Source organism: Neovison vison, chromosome 1 (genome assembly GCF_020171115.1).
Source record: "Neovison vison isolate M4711 chromosome 1, ASM_NN_V1, whole genome shotgun sequence".
NCBI lineage: Eukaryota > Metazoa > Chordata > Mammalia > Carnivora > Mustelidae > Neogale > Neogale vison.
Window position 1 is genome coordinate 106,123,264 of NC_058091.1, and position 21,973 is coordinate 106,145,236.

The 21,973-nt window shown below is 36.8% G+C and overlaps 1 protein-coding gene across 1 annotated transcript in view; it reads right to left on the reverse strand.

Moving 5' to 3' along the window:
- Window positions 1-21,973, reverse strand: part of EYS (eyes shut homolog) — a 1,652,430-nt gene that overhangs the window by 181,792 nt on the left and 1,448,665 nt on the right. The window contains 1 exon segment of the mRNA XM_044253753.1: window positions 13,974-14,194. Coding sequence (XP_044109688.1) covers window positions 13,974-14,194 — 221 coding nt within the window.

The window sequence follows — 21,973 nt, forward strand, 5'->3', positions numbered from 1 at the left end:
ATACTTCTAGACTACAAGCAATAGCATCGGAAGGGCCTTTACATGCTTAGAAATTTAGAATTAGAAAGGTCTGTGTGATCCTTAGTCAAATGAGAAAAAAACAAACCAACTCCGAAGGGATATGGACCCACATTACACAGAAGAGCAGATAAGAGAGTTGAACCTAGATTATTGTTCTGGTTCATGGGGAAGTCCCCAGTGGCTCAGAGCAGTCCCATCTCCTTTGGAGACCAAGGTTCCATTCATGTCTACTTCCTTGAATAAGGTGTATAGTAATTCATTCTCTGTTCAAAGGAAATTTCAAGTGTCAAGGACTGCCAGATGTGACAGTGGGTGGTTCATGTTCAAGGTCAGCTAGGCAGCAAGTCCCCTTCATTCTGTCCTGGTCCTAAGACAAAGGTCCTTTTCTTTCCACTTCCACTAATTCCTATTCTTTTGATTCTTCCTTTCTACTCTCTCTTCCCCAACCCAGCCTTCTCTCCTTGGGAGCAGAAACTGCCACTCCCTGATCATGAGTATAAATATTGTGACTCACATTTAGGACTAGAACAGGTTTGAGGCTTTAACTTCTATTTCTGTCTAGATGGGTAGATTGAGGAAGGAAATAAAAAAAAAATCCTAGAGAGGAAACTAGTCTGTTAAGTATTCAGGTATAAATTTACCTCATAGTTCTAATGCCCACATAATTTCCTACCTCAACACAACTCCAGTATTTAGGCATGATTTTCTGTCAGTTCTATGAAACTTGATCTGTATTTGTCATAAGTCCTATTAATCTAGGACTGAAAAGAGAGCAATGAATAACTTGAAGCTTATGGCAACTTATCAGGTGTGAAGAAAGGATTCTCAGTATTAAAGCACACTAAACTCAGCACATATTCCCAGTTGTTGTACATGCTTATATTTTGGAAATCTTTGAAAAGCAGAAAAAAACTGCACTCACTGGACCTTGTTTGTCTCATCTGGCACAGCGTGTCCTCAGACTACTTCTGAGAAAGAAAATGTTCAGTGTGATGTTAATAGGTATTCCTGGAAAAATATTATTTGGTTGAATTAAGTTCAGAAACTTCTATTAAGTAGAGTTAAGTGGGTTATTTTCTACAGGAATTCCTTAGCATGGTGAAATGCACTGTGAAACTCTAAGAGGGAATGGACATGTGACATTTTATGAATTTGTCTTAGAAAAATTTGCCCCTCCTCAACTTTTTTTCCTGAGGAATACTTATTAGTGGATCTTGAAAAATAGTTTTTAAAGTTCAGTCTAGTTCAATCCCTTTTTACCAAAATGATGAAAGTGAAGTCTAGAAATGGTTAGTGGCATATTTAAGAGTAAGGAGAAGAAGGCACAGAGACCTCTTATCTGTTAGATTGGTCCAAAACGATGAAACTAGAAATTTTTTTTAGAGATTTTATTCATTTATTTATTTTAGAGAGAGAAAGAGAGAGAGCATGCGAGCAGGGGGAAGGAGCAGAGGGGGAAGGACAGGGAGGGGGAAAAAACTCAAGCAGACCCCACACTCAGCGTGGAGCCCACATGGAGCTTAATCCCACAACCTTGAGGTCATGACCCGAGTAGAAACCATGAGTCAGACACGTAAAAAACTGAGCCACCCAGGAGACCCAAAACTATAATTTTTAGAGATAGCCTAGTCCTTGAGTATAATTCCCTTAAGTATAGTTCAGAGAACTGCTGAAAATAGTTACCAAATCATTAACTTTGGACAACTAACTTTTTTTATGTGATGGAGCAAATAGTTGATTTATATTGCAAAGCTTAGGACAGAAAGCACTTACTTAAAGTCTAGAAGAGTATGATTTATCCTGTCTCTATTATCAGTGTTGACCTGAACAAATATTTTAACCCTCTTATACTTCATTTTCCCATTTGTGAAGCTGAAATCTAAAACTATGTTCCAAAGATATTTTAAGTATTAACATCATTTTGAGATAAAATTATCTCAGAGCAATACCACTATCCCATTTTCCAAAACAAAGGCAATACTTGATAATTGTTAGGTCAGTGACAATCAGCAAGCAGTGTTTACTTAGAAAATACTTGCTTGAAGTCACAATTGCATTTTGATGTCAATAAACAATAACCAAATTTATTTTCTAGTGTTTTTCCATCTAGTCTTGATACTTTTACATCTTTAGCAAGTTTTAACTTTTGGCTCCAAATCACTTGATATTTAGGAGGCCAGGGGGAACAACTATTACTTCATTTTCTTAGTATAAAAGGTTAAGCAAATTTCCCAAGACACATAGTATGCCAGCAAATGGGCTAGGAACAAAAGGTAAGGCATAAGAATTTTGTCTACTGCTGAACCAAAAAGATTGGTTTGTTTACTTACTAAATTAATTATTTAAACTTCTTGTTTTAAGCATTTTGCAAACCTAAGCCAAGGGATTCTAGATATCTCACATTTTATTTCAGCTTTCATTTCGGCTTGTTTACATTTTGTCTGTCAAGATTTTCACACAATTTTAACAGTTACATATCTAACTACATGTAAAAATCATAATGATTAGGACAATTTACCAATTGTGCGTGTGTGTGTGTCTGTGTGTGTGTGTGTACAAAATGAAATCTGTAAGTAGTGAGCCATGTAGATTCAAAACAATAAGTTATTTCTAGTTAGAAAACAAACTGATTTTAGTATATAATTCCCTCCTAAAAACCCATTAATGAATAGATTTTGAAAGGAAAAAATACTAGCATCTCCTATTTTGCTTGTTTGTTCTTTGAAGTAGAGGAAAAAAAAAACTGTTAGTATTCTATAAGAAAAGGAAAGGAAAGATAGTTTTCAGATGGGATTTAAGCCAGAGAGGTCTCTTATGCCCAGGAAGATCAATCAGGGTAAATGAGTTCTCCACGTATTATTACCTAAGGGTAGAGAAAATTGAAGATGAGATTTTTTTCCCCCTACTTGTTTGACCTTGCTGCATAAATATGATGTAAAAAATATGTGTGGAATTTGATACTGGGCTTTTCTATTAGTCAAACCTTGAAACATTTAACTCTTTGAGAGTTTTCAAATTTGGTGTAAATGACACAATTTCTTCCACATTTAATCTTGTTTGTTCTCATTTAAATATAATTGTATTTGCAATCACGACTTTAATGAAACTCTGATTTGCAGAGGACCTAAATGCTTTCTGCCCTGTAAAAACAAATGCTCAACCCTTGTTGCTGCACTCAAGGATGGCAGTAATAAAAGTGGTTAGAAAATCAATTTAAACTGCATTTGTACTTTACCAAGAACCCTGTGACACTTACATTGGTAAGAGTTATGCTTTCCAAATATGTGATCCACTTTTATAAGCAACTAAAACCCCTGCAGCTTCAGTCACACTCTCCAAGCAAGAATAAATGACCCCACATCAATCCATTTTCACAATACCTGACACTTGTAGAATGGGGGAAAGAAATGAGATCAAAAAGATAAACAACAGGCTGTGAAATCTCGGCTTTTTAAACTAAAACTGCACTTTGTATGCATAAACGAAAAAAAAAAAACACCACATTTTATTCTACAGCCCTTAATGTTTTACAAACCTGAGATTACCATAAGCAAAAGAGTATGTAGAAAAAAGATTCCATGGCTTATTAGTCTTTGTAAATCCCATGCAGCACACTGCTTAACATAAAAGGGGTTCTCCACAAATGCTTGTGGTGTGAAAGAAGGGATGGATGGATGGTCTTAAAGATACACAAATGTCATTTAACCAAACAGACTTGGATTAAAATAACTTCTAAACATGGATATTGCAGGAGAAAAAACTAAAAAGTTACCAAAATATTTTGTTGCGATGCATACATTTTGTCTAAGTAATATGGAACACTAAAACGTGCCTGTGTTTTTCTTTTTTCCTCCTAATAATGGCACTGGTATATTTGCTTTTCACAACATGGGAGACTTTAATGGGCCTATTTTTCTGAGTACTTTTTTGCTTATGATTACCTCTAGCCTGTTAAACATTAAGGAAAGCAGAGGGATATAACTGAGCATCTGGGACTTCCATCTCCTGGTAATGCAGAAGGTGACTGGTATTCAGACAAAGTTCAAAGCTTAGAAAGAAGACAAAGGGAAAACAGCATGTTCTATTAATATCCTTCTGGAGTATTAGTTAACAGGTCTGTTTAAAGATTATGTAATCCTCTGGAAGAATGCACTTTTCTTTGGCTCACTATTTACTAATGATTAGGCCCAGACTCTGAAATTACATGCTAACTTGTAGATTTTTGTCTGCTGGAGAAGCAAATGAGTATAAAATGGTAGAAAAGAAAACCACAAAAATTACATTTTATTCCCTTGTAGGGTGCTAACCAGTTTCGTCTCAAATCTAGTAATCTTATTTTGGCATTCATTCAGTGATTATATGTTCTCAGTCTCTTGAATTCTTTGAACCAGCTTTAACCATCGTGCTCATTAATGAAATAAATAAATAAATTTGTCATGTGTTCATTATGTACTTGTGTGAAAGTCAGGTTTCTAACTCTTCGAAAACTGACCGTTAGCATTGGCCTTGAGTTTCTTTCCAGGATTCTGCCAAAGAAGATTGCTTTTTGGGCAGAGGTGAGTCAAGATTTTGTAGGGCCCACAGCTTATATGGCTTTTGGTCCTTTAAAACAAAAAAGGGTTTAAAAGCACAGACAGAATTGTGCATAAAATTGAATATTTATTAACAATGAGAAAAGAAATCTCGGTGAATTACAAGTAAGCTTAGAGATTTAGGCCTCTTTCTCTGAAATCTCTTCAGGTTCTTCACAGGAAATGCTTACATGGAAATGACTTTTGACTACCAACATAGTTTGCCCTCTGAAAGAGAACTATAACAATCTACTGCAATTTCTAGCAAATTCCAGGTCTCAGAAGGACATGTGTAAGGTGGGGGCCTCTTAAGCTTCATTAGCTCCAGAGTAAACCAGCTCTGTTACTGGGTAAGGAGACACCAGCAGGTAAGGAGTTGTGAAGTAGAAGGCTGGGAGAAGCAAGCCAGATAACGTTTCCTCCCTCAGGCAACTGGGGCCATAGTGTGGCCCCTTGTGCAGGGCTTGGTGAAGACTGACACGTGTGGGGCGCCTGCGTGGCTCAGTGGGTTAAAGCCTCTGCCTTTGGCTCAGGTCATGATCCCAGGGTCCTGGGATCGAGCCCCACATTGGGCTCTCGGCTCAGCGGGAAGCCTGCTTCCCTTCCTCTCTCTCTGCCTGCCTCTCTGCCTACTTGTAATCTCTGTCTGTCAAATAAATAAATAAAATCTTAAAAAAAAAAAAAAAAAGACTGACACGTGCATGTATCAAGAGAATATGCAGAACCAAAATGGTACCAGTTAAGAAGAAAACCTTTGAATCTTTTTCAATAAAATCCCTCTGCCCTAAGACAGCCCCAAATCTGGAGAAACTAGAAGCAAAAGAGAGATAGCAAAGCATCAGAAAGAACATATCACATTCTTCCTCCATTCAAGTTCATGAACTGGAGGACTATCCAACTGGGAAGGGCCTGGAACCACCAAAGTAGGTATAAAGTGGAAGTTTAAACTAAAGTAGGCTGAGCCATGCTTTTAATATGTCAATATGAATAGCAGGTTCTGGAACCTGCATGATATTCCGTTAAGAGAAAGTAAAGAGAGATCCTACAGACATTTGATGTCAGTGACAAAAGAAAATTGAAACTTTTTATATTTGCCCCCTATAAAGTTTAAACTGCTTTTAATGAAAGGATATACAGGTAAATATCTTAAATGCTCAATTAACTAAAACAATAAGAGAAACGGGGAAAACCACATACAATTCTAAATTTTTATCTGAAACCTGGTTGGATATTTTCTTTTTCCCCCTTATTTCTAGCAATAGGGGCTAGCTACCTCCAATTGAGATGCTTGGATGTTCGTAGCAAGCTAATCTAACCAAATACAAATTAGTACATGAAAAAGAGATCCTGAGTACAATTTCAAGAATGTTGACTGCAGATGGAAAGTGTAGCAACTAAAATGAAGGATTAAATGTTTGAAGATGTTATTAGTCTAAATGTGTGGTTAGAAATTGATCCGAACTAGGCTCTTTTTTCCCCTTGATATTCAAAAAGATGAGGGTACACTGCTGAGCTAGATTAGGGGTAATCTGGCCTGGATATAGAGTAATAACTAAAAGATCTCAGCAGGTGATGCCTAGCTACATGCCACTATGAAATGACAATGAAGACAAGCAAACATTTTATGGGGGCGTTGCCACTCATTACAGAACAAATGGAAAAGCTAAGACACGATACACTAATCTTTTATACTCTAATGGTTGTTACCATCGCAATTTCAAATTCAATTTACAGCTCCTACCTCATTTTGAAGTGCTAAATGATTTGAAAACTACCTCAGAAATCGCAAAAAACTTCTTTTTATCAGACAATGTCAAAAAAGATGTCTATGAAATGAGAAAACATGGATTGAAAGAAAAGGGAAATATGGATTGAAAGAAAAGAATGAAAGAAATAAACTTTTACTTCTATTCACATGGGACAATGAGAACAATGAAAGTTTCCTAATGTTAAGAAATACAAATTTTTTTTGGAGATTATTTGGTGTAGTTAATTTTATGTGTCAACTTGACTCGGTCACAGGTTGCTGGTAAACATTATTTCTGGGTATATCTGTGAGGGTGATTCTACAAGAGATTAATATTTGAACTACTAGACAGTAAAGCTTATGACCCTTTCCAACTTGGGTGGGCATCATCCAATCCTTTGGGGATCTGAATAGAAAAAAAAGTGGAGGAAAGTCAAATTTGCTCTCTATCTGACTGTTGAGCTGTGACAGCAGTCATCTCCTGGCATCAACGCTCCTAGTTCTCAAGCTTTTAGACTCAGACTAGCATCTACATCACTGACTTTCTTGGGTTTCTAGCTAGCAGGTGGACAGATTGTGGATTTCCTAGCATCTATAACTGCAAGAGTCAATACTTTATAATCCCCCTCTGTCTCTCACGTTCTCTCTCTCCTATCTATTTATCCATCTAAACACTGCTTAACATTGAAAATTAAATTGAGTTGGATTTTCTTGGTCAATGAATTGAATAAAGCTATTTTATCCATCTGCTGTCCTAGAGTCTGCAAACTATGGCCCTTGGGCTAAATCCTGCCAGTCACCTATTTTCGTAAATAAGGTTTTACTGGAATACAGCCATGTCCATTCATTTACACATTGTCAATGGCTACTGTAGTGTTAAAATAGCAGAGTCAAAAAGCTGTGATGCAACGTCTGAAGTATTTGCTATTTGGACCTTTATAAAAATGTTTGCTGACCCCCGCCCTATCACATGGAAGGTAGCATTGATTAGTGATGAGTAAAAGCTATGAGAACAATTAGAGGCCCAGAAAGCACATTCATTTACATATGGGGATTATTGACTTTCAGTGCATGATAAAATATATTCATATAGGCTTAACACCTGGTAAAATAAAGACTAAGTCTAAAACTCATGTCACAATAATTATTTACTATAATGTCAGTGACATACGTTCTCAGTGAGATTGTTGTATAGTTTATATTTCCAAACCTGAACTCCTTTTAAATTATTATTTAACCTATTTTAAAACATCTGGCATGGAAAGGAGAAAGTGATTTAAATATTATCTGTTTAATTTGCTAACCTTCCTACGTATGCCCTTTTGGAAACAGCTTGTTCAAAGTCCATAGAGATTTGGATACTCAGAATAACCCTTCTGTACCACTTTTCTAAACTGAATTTCACTACATGCAATTTGGATTTCTCTGAAATGAGCAACCACAGGGGTCTGAAAATTCTAGCACAGATTTATAACAAAATGGAAAAAAGGTTGGATACTATCCAGAAACATGTGATGATACTCAGGGCAGAATGACATTTGCTCAGTAAAGCTGTTGAAGTGTTACTCCTCTTAATACTTTTCAACATGAAATCTGTCTTCTTATAGGCAGCTTACCTTCATAGACAATGTGGAGACAGCATTTAATAATGGTAAATTGTATCAACCATGCTACTAAAATTAGTGATGATTTTGTTTATAAATAGCTATAAGTAGGGTTTATTTCATGAATCCTAATGTGTAGCTCTATGGTACTAAATGTTTGTTCACTTACCATCCTACTCTTCTTTAGAGTATACTTCTTTAAGGGTTATCTCCTGCTAAACCACTATTATTCTTTACATATTGGAAGAAGTGGGTATGCATTCCCAGGAGACATGGATTAGGGTACGTGTGTGTGTGTGTGTGTGTGTGTGTGTGTGTACTGAAAGTTTTTCTCTCTTATGATTCTTATGTACCTCATTAGGAGGCATTTCCTAATCTTTAGATGAAAGTCCCAGGACTAGAACAATTAAACTGTGATGAGAAATTATTTGCATTTTCAAGTAAAGCTACCATGCATACATGTTGTGGCATTAAAAAAATTAGTGTCTTTATATCTTGAGACAGGAAAGCTGAGAGGTAAAAAGCTTACTTCTTGTCTTTGTAATAACGACTCTTTTATTCTGAACACAGATGGTCTATGACTTGGAAAAAACAACAACAACAACAACAACAACAATAACTTTTAGACCAAAAAAAGAATTCTATCCGGTCACGTTGCCCATTCTTTTTGGATCCACAAAGGCTAAATATTAATATACCTTATTTAAATTGTTCCGCTATTTTGAAAGCTGTCTTGAATCCAATCTCCTCTTCTGGGATAACAGGAGAAGAGAGAAAACCTAAGGGGTGTAGAAGATTAAGCACATATAGCCATTTTGCTACCACTCGAAGTCCGAGAATGGAGTCAAAGCTAAAGAATCGAAAGACAGTGTAAGAAATTGGGTCTAGAATGGCCTTTAAGTCATGAATCGAAAGATGCCTAGAATAGGAATCCACAGACTTCCCACATAATGTGAGCCAGTAAATTCTGTTTGGGATGAGTTTCCTAGCATTTGCAAAGGAAGGAATCCTGCTTGATACAGAAATGATCCCCATTATCTAGCTGAGGTAAATGAGGTTCCAAAAGATTAGCTAACTTGCCAAGTTCACATATTTATTAAGTAACCAAGTCAGGATTCAAAGTCACTTCTTCACTTCAGTTTGCTAAAAGGAGCTGCTGGTGGCGGGCTCAAACCGGATTTTTAATTGACTACAATGTGACAAACATGAAGAAAAAAAAAGACACACCAGAAAGACAGGAGTGAAGAAGGATAAGGAGTGAAGGACATTGTAAATGAGGTACAAGGTTTGATGATTTCTGAAGATTCTGAAAATCTGAGATTTCCCTGGTTGTCCCATCCCAGAGACTCAGCGAGGCAAAAGATTAAGAATGGTTCTTCTTACCAGATTGGCAATTTATAGGGTCCTAGTTAGAAATCATTATAAGCATAAAATCTGTTTATTGATATTCCCTATCCATAAGAATAATTTGCATTTCATTTCTAAGAATAGTTAGTTGCTAGTGCCACAAAACCATGGAAAGCAAACCCAGACTCATGACGACCTCAGTTTCAGAAGGCAAATCACCATGAGCTATGCTAATTATTCAGCTTTTTCCCATTAGAATAATCCAAAGTGAGCCCATACACCTTGGGGGTCAAAGTATCTCATCTGTTCCAGCCCTCAACAGGTATTTAATTTTTGAAGTTTCATGTTTTCAAATTCATGCTGACTTTTTGAAAAGATTTTATTTGAGAGAGAGAGAGAGAGTGAGTGAGAGAACACAAGCAGGGGGAGCAGCAGAGGGAGAGGGAGATGCAGACTCCTGCTGAGCAGACCCCGGGATCATGATCTGATTCGAAGGCAGATGCTTAACTGACTGAGCCACCTAGGTGCCCCCAATTTTTCATGTTGATTTTACATTCTCCTCCATCATATATATTTGCATATATATTATATTTATATAGTAATATAAATAAATATGTATAAACCAAACAAACTGAAAACCAGGAGAAAAGAAGAGGAGAATTTAGAAGATGCCTGGTGCCTGAGTAAGTAGGCTCAGGAGTGAGGTCAAGTCAGACAGCATACCGAAGTGTGAGAAGGGTTGGAAGAAAATTTGGAAGATCTTGGAGAGATCCATTTTACGATGCAGTAGCATGGCGAAGAAAATAACCTTTGGCTTTAGCCAAAAACACAGATGGGAAGTGAGCTGCCGAAGGCATAAACTAGTTCAGATCCATTTTGTCCAAGTCAAGATATGGCTCAGTAGTAGAGTTTTTCCAGGTTTCTTGGTTGGAAAACTTTACACTGTTCCATGCATTCCAAGTATGGGTATGTGTCTGCTGAGGGCAGGGAGTTGGTCATGGTTCTTTGTGACTTACTTCTTTGGTCTGTGTTCTTCTCTGTGGACTGAAGCTGCTCAAGGCCTCATTGGGAGTCCTCCTTCAGTACATATTCTAGCTCTCCCTATGAGTTGCTGCATGCACTGCTGGAATGCTCTATTATGGTTGGGTAAGGGTGTTTTTAGACAGGACAAGGAAGAGTAAAGATACCATTCTGGTTCTGATCATCCTCCCTGTAGTCCTATAGCTATCTGTGCTCTTCTTACGTTAAACTTTTGACCTCCTAGGGGCTGTTCTTATGATCCTCTGAGAAGTCTATTTTTTTAAAATTTTTTATTTTTTATAAACATATAATATATTTTTATCCCCAGGGGTACAGGTCTGTGAATCGCCAGGTTTACACACTTCACAGCACTCACCATAGCACATATCCTCCCCAATGTCCATAACCCCACCCCCCTTCTCCCAGACCCCCTCCCCAGCAACCCTCAGTTTGTTTTGTGAGATTAAGAGTCACTTATGAGGAAATAAAGCTTTGCTTGACCTTCAAAAAAAAAAGAGTCACTTATGGTTTGTCTCCCTCCCAATCCCATCTTGTTTCATTTATTCTTCTCCTACCTCCTTCACCACCCATGTCGCATCACCAGAGAAGTCTATTTTTGTTGTCATTCTGGAACTAGCCACCTCCAGTGTTATTACGGTATTGGTGTGCATAAAGAGATGCTGGAATGGAAATCATGGTTGCCATGTACCAGCATGTCCTGGATGCAATAATGCAAAGAGTTGTTTTGGCAGTTCAGCACTGGCAATCAAGATAGAAATCATGTTGTTCATAGAATGTGAAGAAGTGTTTTATTTGTTGGGTAACAGACAGCAAGTCTCCATTTCACTAACAATATAAGGCACATACAGATCTGGAAGACCTTAAATAGTGATTGCCAGAATCAGTTGACATTTGAGTGGATTTCCCTGGAGTAGGGTTGAGAGGTTGAAAGATTGAGGAATGGATAGGGAAGGCCAGAATAATGTATATAACAGAAGACTATATATATATATTTTTTTTTTTTCTTTTTTTGGGTGGGAAAATTCACTCTAAGGCTTAACAAGTTGATAAAGCTTCCATACTAAAGTGAAAGCTTCTATGTGCAGCATGGTGTCTCAAATGTACATCTTTGTTTCATACACTCCTTAGCCCTTATTTGGTCCTTAGGTGATGTTTGTTGAAATAAATCTAAGAGAATAAACAAATAAAGTATATATCAGTCTAGGACTATTATATCTATCTTTCTAGAATAATTATCTTTACTTTCATTTTCAAATACATATTAAATAAAAAATAAAACTGGAAGTAATATGAGGTTCTCAAATTTATTAAAATAAGAGTTTTATTTTATTTAACTTGTATTTGGCTTACAGTATCTCAGACAGTTATTGTTATAAAGTAAAACTAACTCTTAACTTATTTCTCCGAGTTGGTGATGTGGACACTTATACAGAAAATTTGAGTGTATTTGTTTTCTATTGCATAGCAAAGTTACCACAAAATTAGCAGCTTAAAACAGCACACATTTATTATTTTATTGTTTTTGTGAGTCAAGAGTTTGGATAAGGCTTAACTCATCCTCTGTACAAGTCTCACAGGCTTCAATCACAGTGTTGTTCAGGTTGGGGTCTTATTCAAGTTTCAACAGGGGAAGGACCTACTCCCAAGCTCACTTGGTTGTTGGTAAAATTTAATTTCTAGCAGTTGTAGAACTGAAGGCTTCAGTATTTACTGGCTGTCAGCTAGAGGCCACCCTCAGCTCCTTGCTGGTGGTTGGCTGGAGGCTGTTCCCAGAGCCATGTTATATGGACCTTCCCCAAATTGCTTCGTGCTTTATCAAAGTCAGCAAGAGAGAGTCTCCTTGCAAGATGCAGCTAACAATCTTATGTAACCTAATCAAGGGAGTGACATCTCATCGCTGTATGGTACTGATTATTCTATTGGTTAAAAGGAAATCACAGATCCTATCTATACTTAAGAAGAGGGGATGAGGCAAAGGCATGAATATTGGGAAAGGGGATGATGAGGACTATGTTAGAGTCTGCTTACCACATATAGAAAGGGAGAAAACATAATTCCTGTCACTTTTATAATTATATCACTGGTAAAGCCTCATTGACAATATTTATTTAGGCTGAAAGACACAAATATTTCAAACATTAGAAACTCTGTAGGAGAAGCATTTCTCCTGTTTCTATTTCACTTGATTACACAAAAATTCATTTTCCTTCAAGGTTCTGAAGTTTATCTTGTTGGGTAATTTTTGTATTATCATATCTTTAAAAATAATTGCCTTTGCTGAGTTCATGATAAAACAGAATATTTATTAAATAAGGCCTTGGTTTTGATTCCGAAAAATAACCATGGCCAGGGAAGATATCTTCAGTCAAACTCAAAATTCACTCTTTATTTAAAGTCCTTTAAAACTTCATCTGTTATATTTTTCTTACACAAAATAGGTCCATATTGCTGTTGTTATTTTACAAATGTGTAAATCAAGGCACAGACCTGGACAGTTAATCAGAAGTAAAGGGTTTTAGACACTCCAAGAGCTAACATCCTTTTTTTCCACTAAACCACACTTTTTCTTCAAATTTATTAGGTCAGTCTGTGATTGTTTGGTAAATATATCACCTTGACTTTATCATACCTGTCCATTCCTCTGTTCCTTGTCTTTGCCATTTGGTTCTTTCTCATTTTTCATTTCCTACTCCAGTGATTATTTTCAGAGCCCATCTCTGCCTCCCATTTCTTATCCTACTCTATTGATAAAATTTTTCTCCTTCCCACACTACACATATAGAAGTTTACTTTTGTGAAGTCCTTAAGTACTTGATAGCTTGCCCCTTAGAAATGCTGAGGTGAATTAATTAAGATATTTCCTGTGAGATTTGGTCAATTTTTCCTTGACTTGAATTTATATAATCTGTATGTGTTTTAGCATCCTCTCTGTCATTATTTGTAGCCCTGAAATAAAGATTTCTCAGAGGACTAAAGAAATTTGGGAATATGTTCTACACTGTCCAAATGAGACTCCCTCAGGGTTGATTAACCTAAGACATTTTAGTGGAGCAGAAAGTAATTTTCATTAAAATCTTCTTCAGCTTATAGGCAAGATGAATCTTTATTTCAAGGAAAATAAGGTATAAAGGCTTTTTCCTCCTTGACATAAAGATTGCAAATAAAAAGAAGCTGATGTAAGCATTCTTCTCCATCGTTAATCTCAGAGATCTAAGTAGATCTTTTGTTTTCCGAAGATGAAGCAAAAAAAGGAAAAATCACAATAAAAATGAATGCATCAAAACCATTATCAATGAATAAAAATCTGTCATTCATATATCCCCAAAGCAGAACCCATTAGTAAAATTATGTTTGGATCCATCTGAAATTGCCGAACAGGTTATTTGAAATTGTCAAAATCAGGTCCAGTCACCTAGTTATTTTCAGAGGTCAGGTATTTCTTGACATTAAAGTCACAATATATAAATTTCTTTGAACAAACAAACGAGTATTCACCACATGTGTGCATGACCTAGGTGATGCATATTCAAACTTAGAAATCCATACCTTTCTTTTTTATCACCGGGTGAAAATGCTACTGGTTTCTGTTTAAGTACCTGGAATCATGGAATATAGGGTGGAGATCAAGAGGCTAAAACTAACCTGATGCAGGTGCCATTATTGTGGCATGTATGATGAGCACACCATGGGACATGGCAGTTCTCAATGTTCTTTCCACGCAGTGCGTCATCAGTGAAGAAGAATTCTTTGTTGTTTACTTGAAGCTCTTGAATGCAGCCTTTGAAGCCATAAATGTGACCTGCTTTTTTATGGATCTTAATATTCGCTGGGATATGGCCAAGAAACATTGATTCAAAATGTACCTATAGGAAAAACAACAACAAAAAAACATCTTATAAGGTATGGGCAGATTATATGACAAAGACCTAGAATGTTCTGTTCTATAATGCATGTTTTAATGTATTTTTTCTGTGTAAAACAGGTTGTAATTGTTGTTTATTTTGTCACCTCTACTAGGTAGTAGGATAAGTTACTTTTGAAAAGGGCCCTTATTTTACATTTCTTTTATCTCTCTCACAATATCTAATAAAACAGTAAAAAATAAAGAGCATTCAATAAAACTTGCTGATTGATTACTCTGAAATGTATTTTGGAACTCAAGTGTTTGCGTTTTAATGTGAATATCACCAAATGGCAGAGAAAGAAAATAGAGCCTTGTTAATTAACTATTGTTAGGAACTGAATTGTGTTTCCCAAATTCATATGTGGATGTTGTAACACTCAGTAGCTCAGAATATGACTTTACTTGGAAACAGAGTTTACTCACTGACCAGAATGACAATATAACCACTGACACAAAGTAAACTGTGACTTAATCTTTCTTCCTACCCTTCAATAACATATATAAATTGAATTCTCATCATTTATATGTATATAAAGTGTAGCTTCCCCAAGAGGAATTTATGAGTTACAAAAGAATTCTGGATGAACCAGTAATGACACCCTGATCTTCAGGGCTTTTGGCATATGAAAGGTGCATGCAGCAGCATTTCTGCATGTTATGTCTCGGATGTCCTTATCCCCAAAACACATTCAAGCACTCCAAACTGATAGCTGAAAAATATTTACATTGACATTACAGATACACTAAATTGGAAAACTATCATTGCAAGAATTCTAAAACTAGGGCCAAATAATTAAGTTAGGGCTCTAAGGGGAGGAGAGGATGGGAAATGCTTAGCAATACCACTTAATGTTTATACTAATATGTTCTGGTTTGATGCAAATGTGCTTTTAGGGAACAGAAGCGTGTTCAATTCTAGGAACATCAAAGCATCTCCACGACCCATAATAGATCAGACTAACTCTATTATTTGAGCTCTTGTTCTTTTTTAGTGACTCGAGTTCTGCTCCTGAAGGCATTCTTAATTTTATGTATATGTATTCTATAAAAGATTCAGCTATGTAGTTATCCAGAGGATGACTAACTTTGGGCATTGTGGGGCAGAAGTCTCAAGGTGTATTGAGTACGCATGCAGCACAGGAATAAGTCTGTTTGTTTTCACATCCTTTCTCATATGTTAGCCCGTTTATACTAATTATTCTAACAAACTATTGCAGAATTCCTTTTATCATTTAAGGTATGTGACTCACTGCTAATGCAATCTGGGATCTATCATGAACTTGCAGACTCAGCGATTCCAAGGCCATGACCCTCTCTCACTGAGGATCTCTGACATCTTTGTGTATTGATCACACACCTGGAACAGCAAACCCTCTCACAGCTTTGACAAGTGTGCTGTTTTAGCACAAAACTGATAGAAGATGGAAGAATATCCTCTTCTTCTGTCAGCAGTAGGCAAATCTGAGGGAAAGTCTATACAGTTATCTATGATTTATTAGACCATTAAAAAACACCCAAACAATGAAGTAGATGGCTCTTGTATTTCTTCTGATCTGAGGCTCAAACTTAGCTAGAGTCCTGAAATGTCTAAAAAAGCTGCTGCCGTTGACTGCACATAGATAACCATTAAAATGGTTGACGTCCTCTCTCCCCAGACTCTTAATTATCCAAGAGCTGCCTTTTGTGTGTATAATCATTCCTAAGGAGACAGGTCTTTAAAATAAGTCTTTTCTAATAACTTCTTGTGAATCAGACTATGGAGAATAGAGTCTGACATCAAGATATGATCTTACAAGATAAAACCACAGAGAACAGACATGGATAATCAAGGAGGAATCATCAAGATAATGAAGAATATGAATGGTGACTGAGGGAAAAGGACTCCACAAATGACTAGGTGAAATGAACATTCCCTTTCCTCTCAGAGTTTTCTCTATAAAGGAAGAATATAGTTGCTCTTTTATAAAATGTGGGAATAAAATAAGAAGACAGGCAAAAGGGAAGAAACTTCTAAAAACCAGAAGTGGAGACAGATTAAGAAGCTGCTTTATCTCTTTTTTATTCTGTTTTAATTTGAATTTGGACACTGGAGTCTACATGCATTTCTGTAATGGTATCTTGATTCAATGTTTAGTTTTACAGCCTCAAATCTGTCTTGAAATTAAATAACTTTTATGTTAATAGGAAGGTAACTCTAATGTACTTTTTACTTAAGATAACTATTGGAGTGTACTTGTCTTTACCCAAGAATATGATGACTTATAATTGAAATGAATTGACTTTTGGGTGTTGATACCAAATTTTTGTTTTTAATATTTTCTGAACTGTATGCAGACAAATTCAAAATCAGAAAACATCAAGTCTTAGAATAGGGATGAATAAGAGATGTTGGCTAAGGTGTTTGGGAAGAAGGATTATTTAAATAACTTCTTACATATGATTTGTCTAAAGTTTCTAAAAATTTAGAGGCATTAAATCAAAGGGGATCAAAAGGCAGAACAAGTATATATCTTAATCCTTCATTTCTTTGCAGTTAGAAGATCTCTTTCTCTCTCCTCCCCTCCAATAGTATAATAATCTGTGATCTTAGAGTCTCTTCTATATTTTTATCCCTTTAGGACAGGCCCTCCAACATGGTCATCTTGGGATTCTCTTAGAGTCCACAGCAGTGTCTTACAAATAGGTGGTTTAATATAAGTTTGTTACAAATCACCTTATTCATGAAACAATACTATTTTTTTTTTTTTTACAGTTTCTTATTTATTTTCTAGGCCTCTTCCACTTTATGCTGCCATAGAACCTTGCTGTTTTGCTAGCTTCAGCATATGGGAGGTTGTCACTGGATACCACTCAAAAAGGAATATTAATATAGCTTTAATTCTAATATAGCTTTCTATATTTAGTATATATAGTATTGAGTGCTGAAGAGTGCTTATATGGAAGTTCTTGAATTTCTTACGAGATTAATATCAAGTAGCTTAAACAAAGAGGTTTTTTTTTGTTTGCTTGTTTGTTTTTCTTTTTTTAACATTTGATAAATAGTAATGAAATCTTCACTGGTCCCATACTTTACAGTTGAATCTTTGATTCTTAAGGCTTTATAGATTAGGGAATGTTCTCAAAATAGTATCTCCTCACTTTGTCAAAGAAGGAAGTGAACTTTAGTGAAACAATCAATGAACTGAGTTGCTACCCTGTGAGCACAGTTATATAGGAAAGTGGAAATACCCAGAAAAAAAAGGATAGGATTATTCTTGTCTGTAAGGAAATTTAATGTAATCTGGGGGAATGGAATCACAAGGAAATGAAATATCTAGAAAATTCAGTATACCAATCAGCAAGATGGCCAAATAAAAAGCTCCAGATATATCTTCTCTTAGGGAAACACTAATTCAACAACAATACACAAACCAAATACTTCTGTGAGGAATGAGTAGATTGAGTTAAGAAGCACTTGTACCCTAGGTGAATATGAAACCAGCTGTATCGAAGATGGTAGGAAAATCTGTGACACTGGCCAAAGTTTCCCCCCAGACTCAGTGAAGCATAACTGGAAGAAAACATCCAGCTCCCAGTTTCACTCTGGGGAGGGAAATAGAAGACTGAAACATACATACTAAGTGCAGACTTTTCAGGGCCTGCCCAAGGGACTAGCTTTTGTCTTGCCTAAATCTAAGTGCTGATAAGAAAGTGTGCCAGGTTGGCAGCTACTGAGAACAAAGACAAAGTTTTGGACTAGCATGCACTCACTCACCATAGACATGTCCTGCAGCTCACTGGGAATGGTGGGTGAAATCTCCTTAACTTCTGACTTCTCCCTCACAATGGAAAGAGTTGAACTGTGCATCCAAAATAATGGCTTTTCAGGGGGTTGACTGAAGAATAAGTTTGTTTCTTCTGTCTTGGAGTACTGACAGGACATCTCATTATTAGATGTCTGGCCACCACTGAAAACAAAAGATGGCTGTATGGTATTCTGCTGTTCTAGAGGATCACTGATGTAGCAGACTGAGGCTGATATGATTTTGTGGCCTCTTACTGGGGCCAGAGCAAGGGGGTGGAGTGGAGAAGAGTAGAACATGCTTCCAACATTCTGGGTTTTCTATAGGCTTCTGGAGGGCTGGATTTCTATTTTGCCCGACTTGGAACTTTGACATGACCCATATATCCTAAGAACTCTGGGACTGCTGAGAACAAAAGAGAACTGGGTAGCTTGTGGCAACTCCAGAGAAACTGCAAAAATGTAGACAGACCAGAGGGAGCAAAGTACTACGACTACCTGAAAAAAGAAACTGGCAAATTCTTATAATGGGGAATTTACACACACCAGTCCACAGAAGATGTATCCATATAAAGGTCTGAGAGGTTCCCAGACTCTGGGCTGGGAGACTTTGGGCTTCTTAAATCTGGTTGTCCAGATCAGGACAGCTGGGCTGATTGATGAAGGTCCTTTCTTATACAGAACAAGTCCATAAAGACTGGGAGAGATGTCTGTTTTTTCAAATGTGTAGATCCTATTATGAATTTAAAAAGGTATAGGAAGAAACAGGAAAAATCAAAGGGACAAATAAATCTCCAGCAACCAGCCCTAAAGAAACTGAAGTACCAGACAAAAGAATTTTTAAAAAGTTGTCACGAAGATCCTGAATGAGTTCAGGGAAATGAAGCATGAAGAAAATGAGAATATCAACAAAGAGAAAAGACAATAAAGAATCACCAAGAAGTTTTGGAGCTGAAGATACAAAACTAAATTGAGAAAATCACTAGAGGGATTCATCAAAAGATTTGATCAAGCAGAAGAAAGAAATAAGCAAACTCAGGCAGGTTTCTTTGAAATTATTGAGTTAGAGGACTAAAAAGAAAAAAAAGATTGAAAAAGAGTAAGGAAAGCCTAAGGAACTTATAAGACATTATGAAATGAATCAATATATGCATTAGGGGACTATCAGAAAAAGAGAGAGAGGGATAGAATCCTTACTTGAAGATTTGATGACTTAATAAACATGAGAATTTTAACTTTTATTATTTAAGTATTTTCTTATTTGATTCTTTCAGTTGGAATGAAGATAAACATTTATTGCTGTATTGAAAAAGAAAGACATTAATGACTGAAAATTTCACAAATTTAGGGGAGAAAATGGACAACCAGATTTAAGAAGCCCAAAAAACTGCCACAAGAAAGAACTCAAAGAAGTCCACACCAAGGCACATAATCAAATTGTGAAAAGTCAAAGATAGAGAAAACTGAGAGCAGGAAAAAAAAAAAAAAAAAAGTGACTCATCACATAAAAGGAGTCCCTATCAGGCTATCAATGAATTTCTTGCCAGAAATCTTCAAGGCCAGAGGGACTGGGATGATATATTTAAAGTGCTCAAAACTAAAAGAAAAAAAACTCTGCCAAACAAGATCACTATACCTGGCAAAACTGTCTTTTAAAAACGGACAGATACAGACTTTGCCAAATAAACTAAAGCTGGGGAAGCTTATCACTAGTAGATCTACATTACAGGAAATGCTAAAGGGAGTCCTTCAAGGTGAAATGAAAAGACTCTAAACAGCAACATAAAAGCATATGAAAATATAAATCTTATTAATAAGGGTGGATATATAAACAAATATAGAATACAATACTGTCATGGTGGGGCATACATCACTTGTCATTCTTGTATAAAAGTTAAAAGATAAAAACTGTAAAAACATTTTAACTATAAGACGTGTCAATGTGGGGCGCTTGGGTGGCTCAGTGGGTTAAAGCCTCTGTCTTCGGCTTGGGTCATGATCCCAGGGTTCTGGGATCGAGCCCCGCGTCGGGGTCTCTGCTCCGCAGGGAACCTGCTTTCTCCCCTCTCTCTCTCTGCCTGCCTCTCTGCCTACTTGTGATTTCTCTTTGTCAAATAAATAAAATCTTTAAAAAAAAAAAAAAAGACGTGTCAATGTATGCACAATATTAAAAAAAGGTGTAAATATGAGATCAATCATTAAGCATAGAGAGGGAAGAAGTAAAAGTAAAAAAAAAAGTAAAAAAGTAAAAGAAGTAAAAAAAAAAGAAGTAAAAGAAGTAAAAAAAAAAAAGGTAAAAAAACCTTGAAGATTAGAGCAGCTGAAGTTGCTATTAGCTTCAAATATATTATTATAATTGTAAGATGTTCAAAGTCAGCTCTATGATAACCACAAATATAGAATATATGAAAGTTAAAAAAAATGACAAAGGCATCAAAGTATGTCTCATACACACGTGTATATAAAAATCAGTGAAACACAAAGGAAGAGCACAAGGGAGAAAAAGAGGGATAAAAAAGCTATAAGATAGAAAACAATGAAATGGAAAGAGTAACTCCTTACTTACCAATAATTACTTTATATGTAAATGGAGTAACTCTCAATAAAAAAATATAAAGTGACTGAGAGAGGGAGTCAAGATGGTGGAGGAGTAGCAGACTGAGATGACATCAGGTTGCAGGAGTTCAGCTAGATAGTTATCAAACCATTCTGAACACCCACAAACCCAACAGGAGATTGAAGAGAAGAAAAGCAGCAAGCAATTCTAGAAACAGAAATTCAACCACTTTCTGAAAGGTAGGACGTGTGAAGAAGTGAATCTGAAGCAATGAGAAGATAAACCAAAGCGGGAGGGGCCAGCTCCTGGCAAGTGGTGGAGCAGTGAGCACAAAATTCGAACATTTAAAAGTCTGCTCCACTGAGGGACATTGCTCCAGTGGCTAAGCCGGAGTGGAGCACTCTCAGGGACAGTGTGGTCTCGGGTCCAGCAAGGTCACAGAAGGATCGGGGGTGTTTGAGTGTAGCAGAGCTTGCGGGTATCAGAGCAGGGAAGCCGGTACAGAGACGGAGCTGAGGAGTGAGCTCTCATCTTGGGGTTACCTTAAACTGTGATCTGTGGCAAGGTCAGGCCACTGTGATCTGTGGGGTCAGGGACCCCACAAGTGGCACATTTGAGGAGACTCACCTTCATCTGCCAAAGAGCAGAGTGGCAGAAATCTGCTGGGTTTGGAGACTACAAACGGGGCCATGTGCCAGAGACAGAAATGCTCGGTCATAGGCCAGGTGAGCTCAGAGCACTGAGACCAGGGAAACAGGAGTGATTGACAGCTTTTTTCTGAGGGCACACTGAGGAGTGTGGCCCTGAGCTCTTGGCTCCTCTGGGCTGGAGATTGGGAGGCCATTTTTATTCCCATCCTCCAGAGCTCTACGGAAAGCGTTCAGGGTATAAAAGCTCCAAGAGCGAACCTGAGCAGATTACTTAGCCCGGCTTCTGGCAAGGGTGGTGCAATTCTACCTCGGGCAAAGACATTTGAGAATCACTGCAACAGGCCCCTCCTCCAGAAGATCAGCAAGAACATCCAGCCAAGACCAAGCTCACTGATCAAGAACAGCAGAATTCCGGAGGAGGGGAAAACAAAGCATGGAATTCATGGCTTTCTCCAAATGATTCCTTAGTCTTGCAAAGTTAATTAAATATTTTTTATTTTATTTTTTTCTTATTCTAGTTTTTCTTAACTTTTCCTCTTTCCTCTTTTAACATTTTTTAACTAGTTTATCTTAATAATACCTTTCTAAAAAAAAATCCTTTTAAAGCTTCATTATTACAGTCATATTTTATCCTTCATTGTACCTAACTTTATTTTCAGAGTTTTTTCTTCTAAAAACTTTTGGGATACAATTTCTTCCAATAGATCAAAATATACCCTAAATCTAGCACAGGGGTTTGTTCTAGTCTCC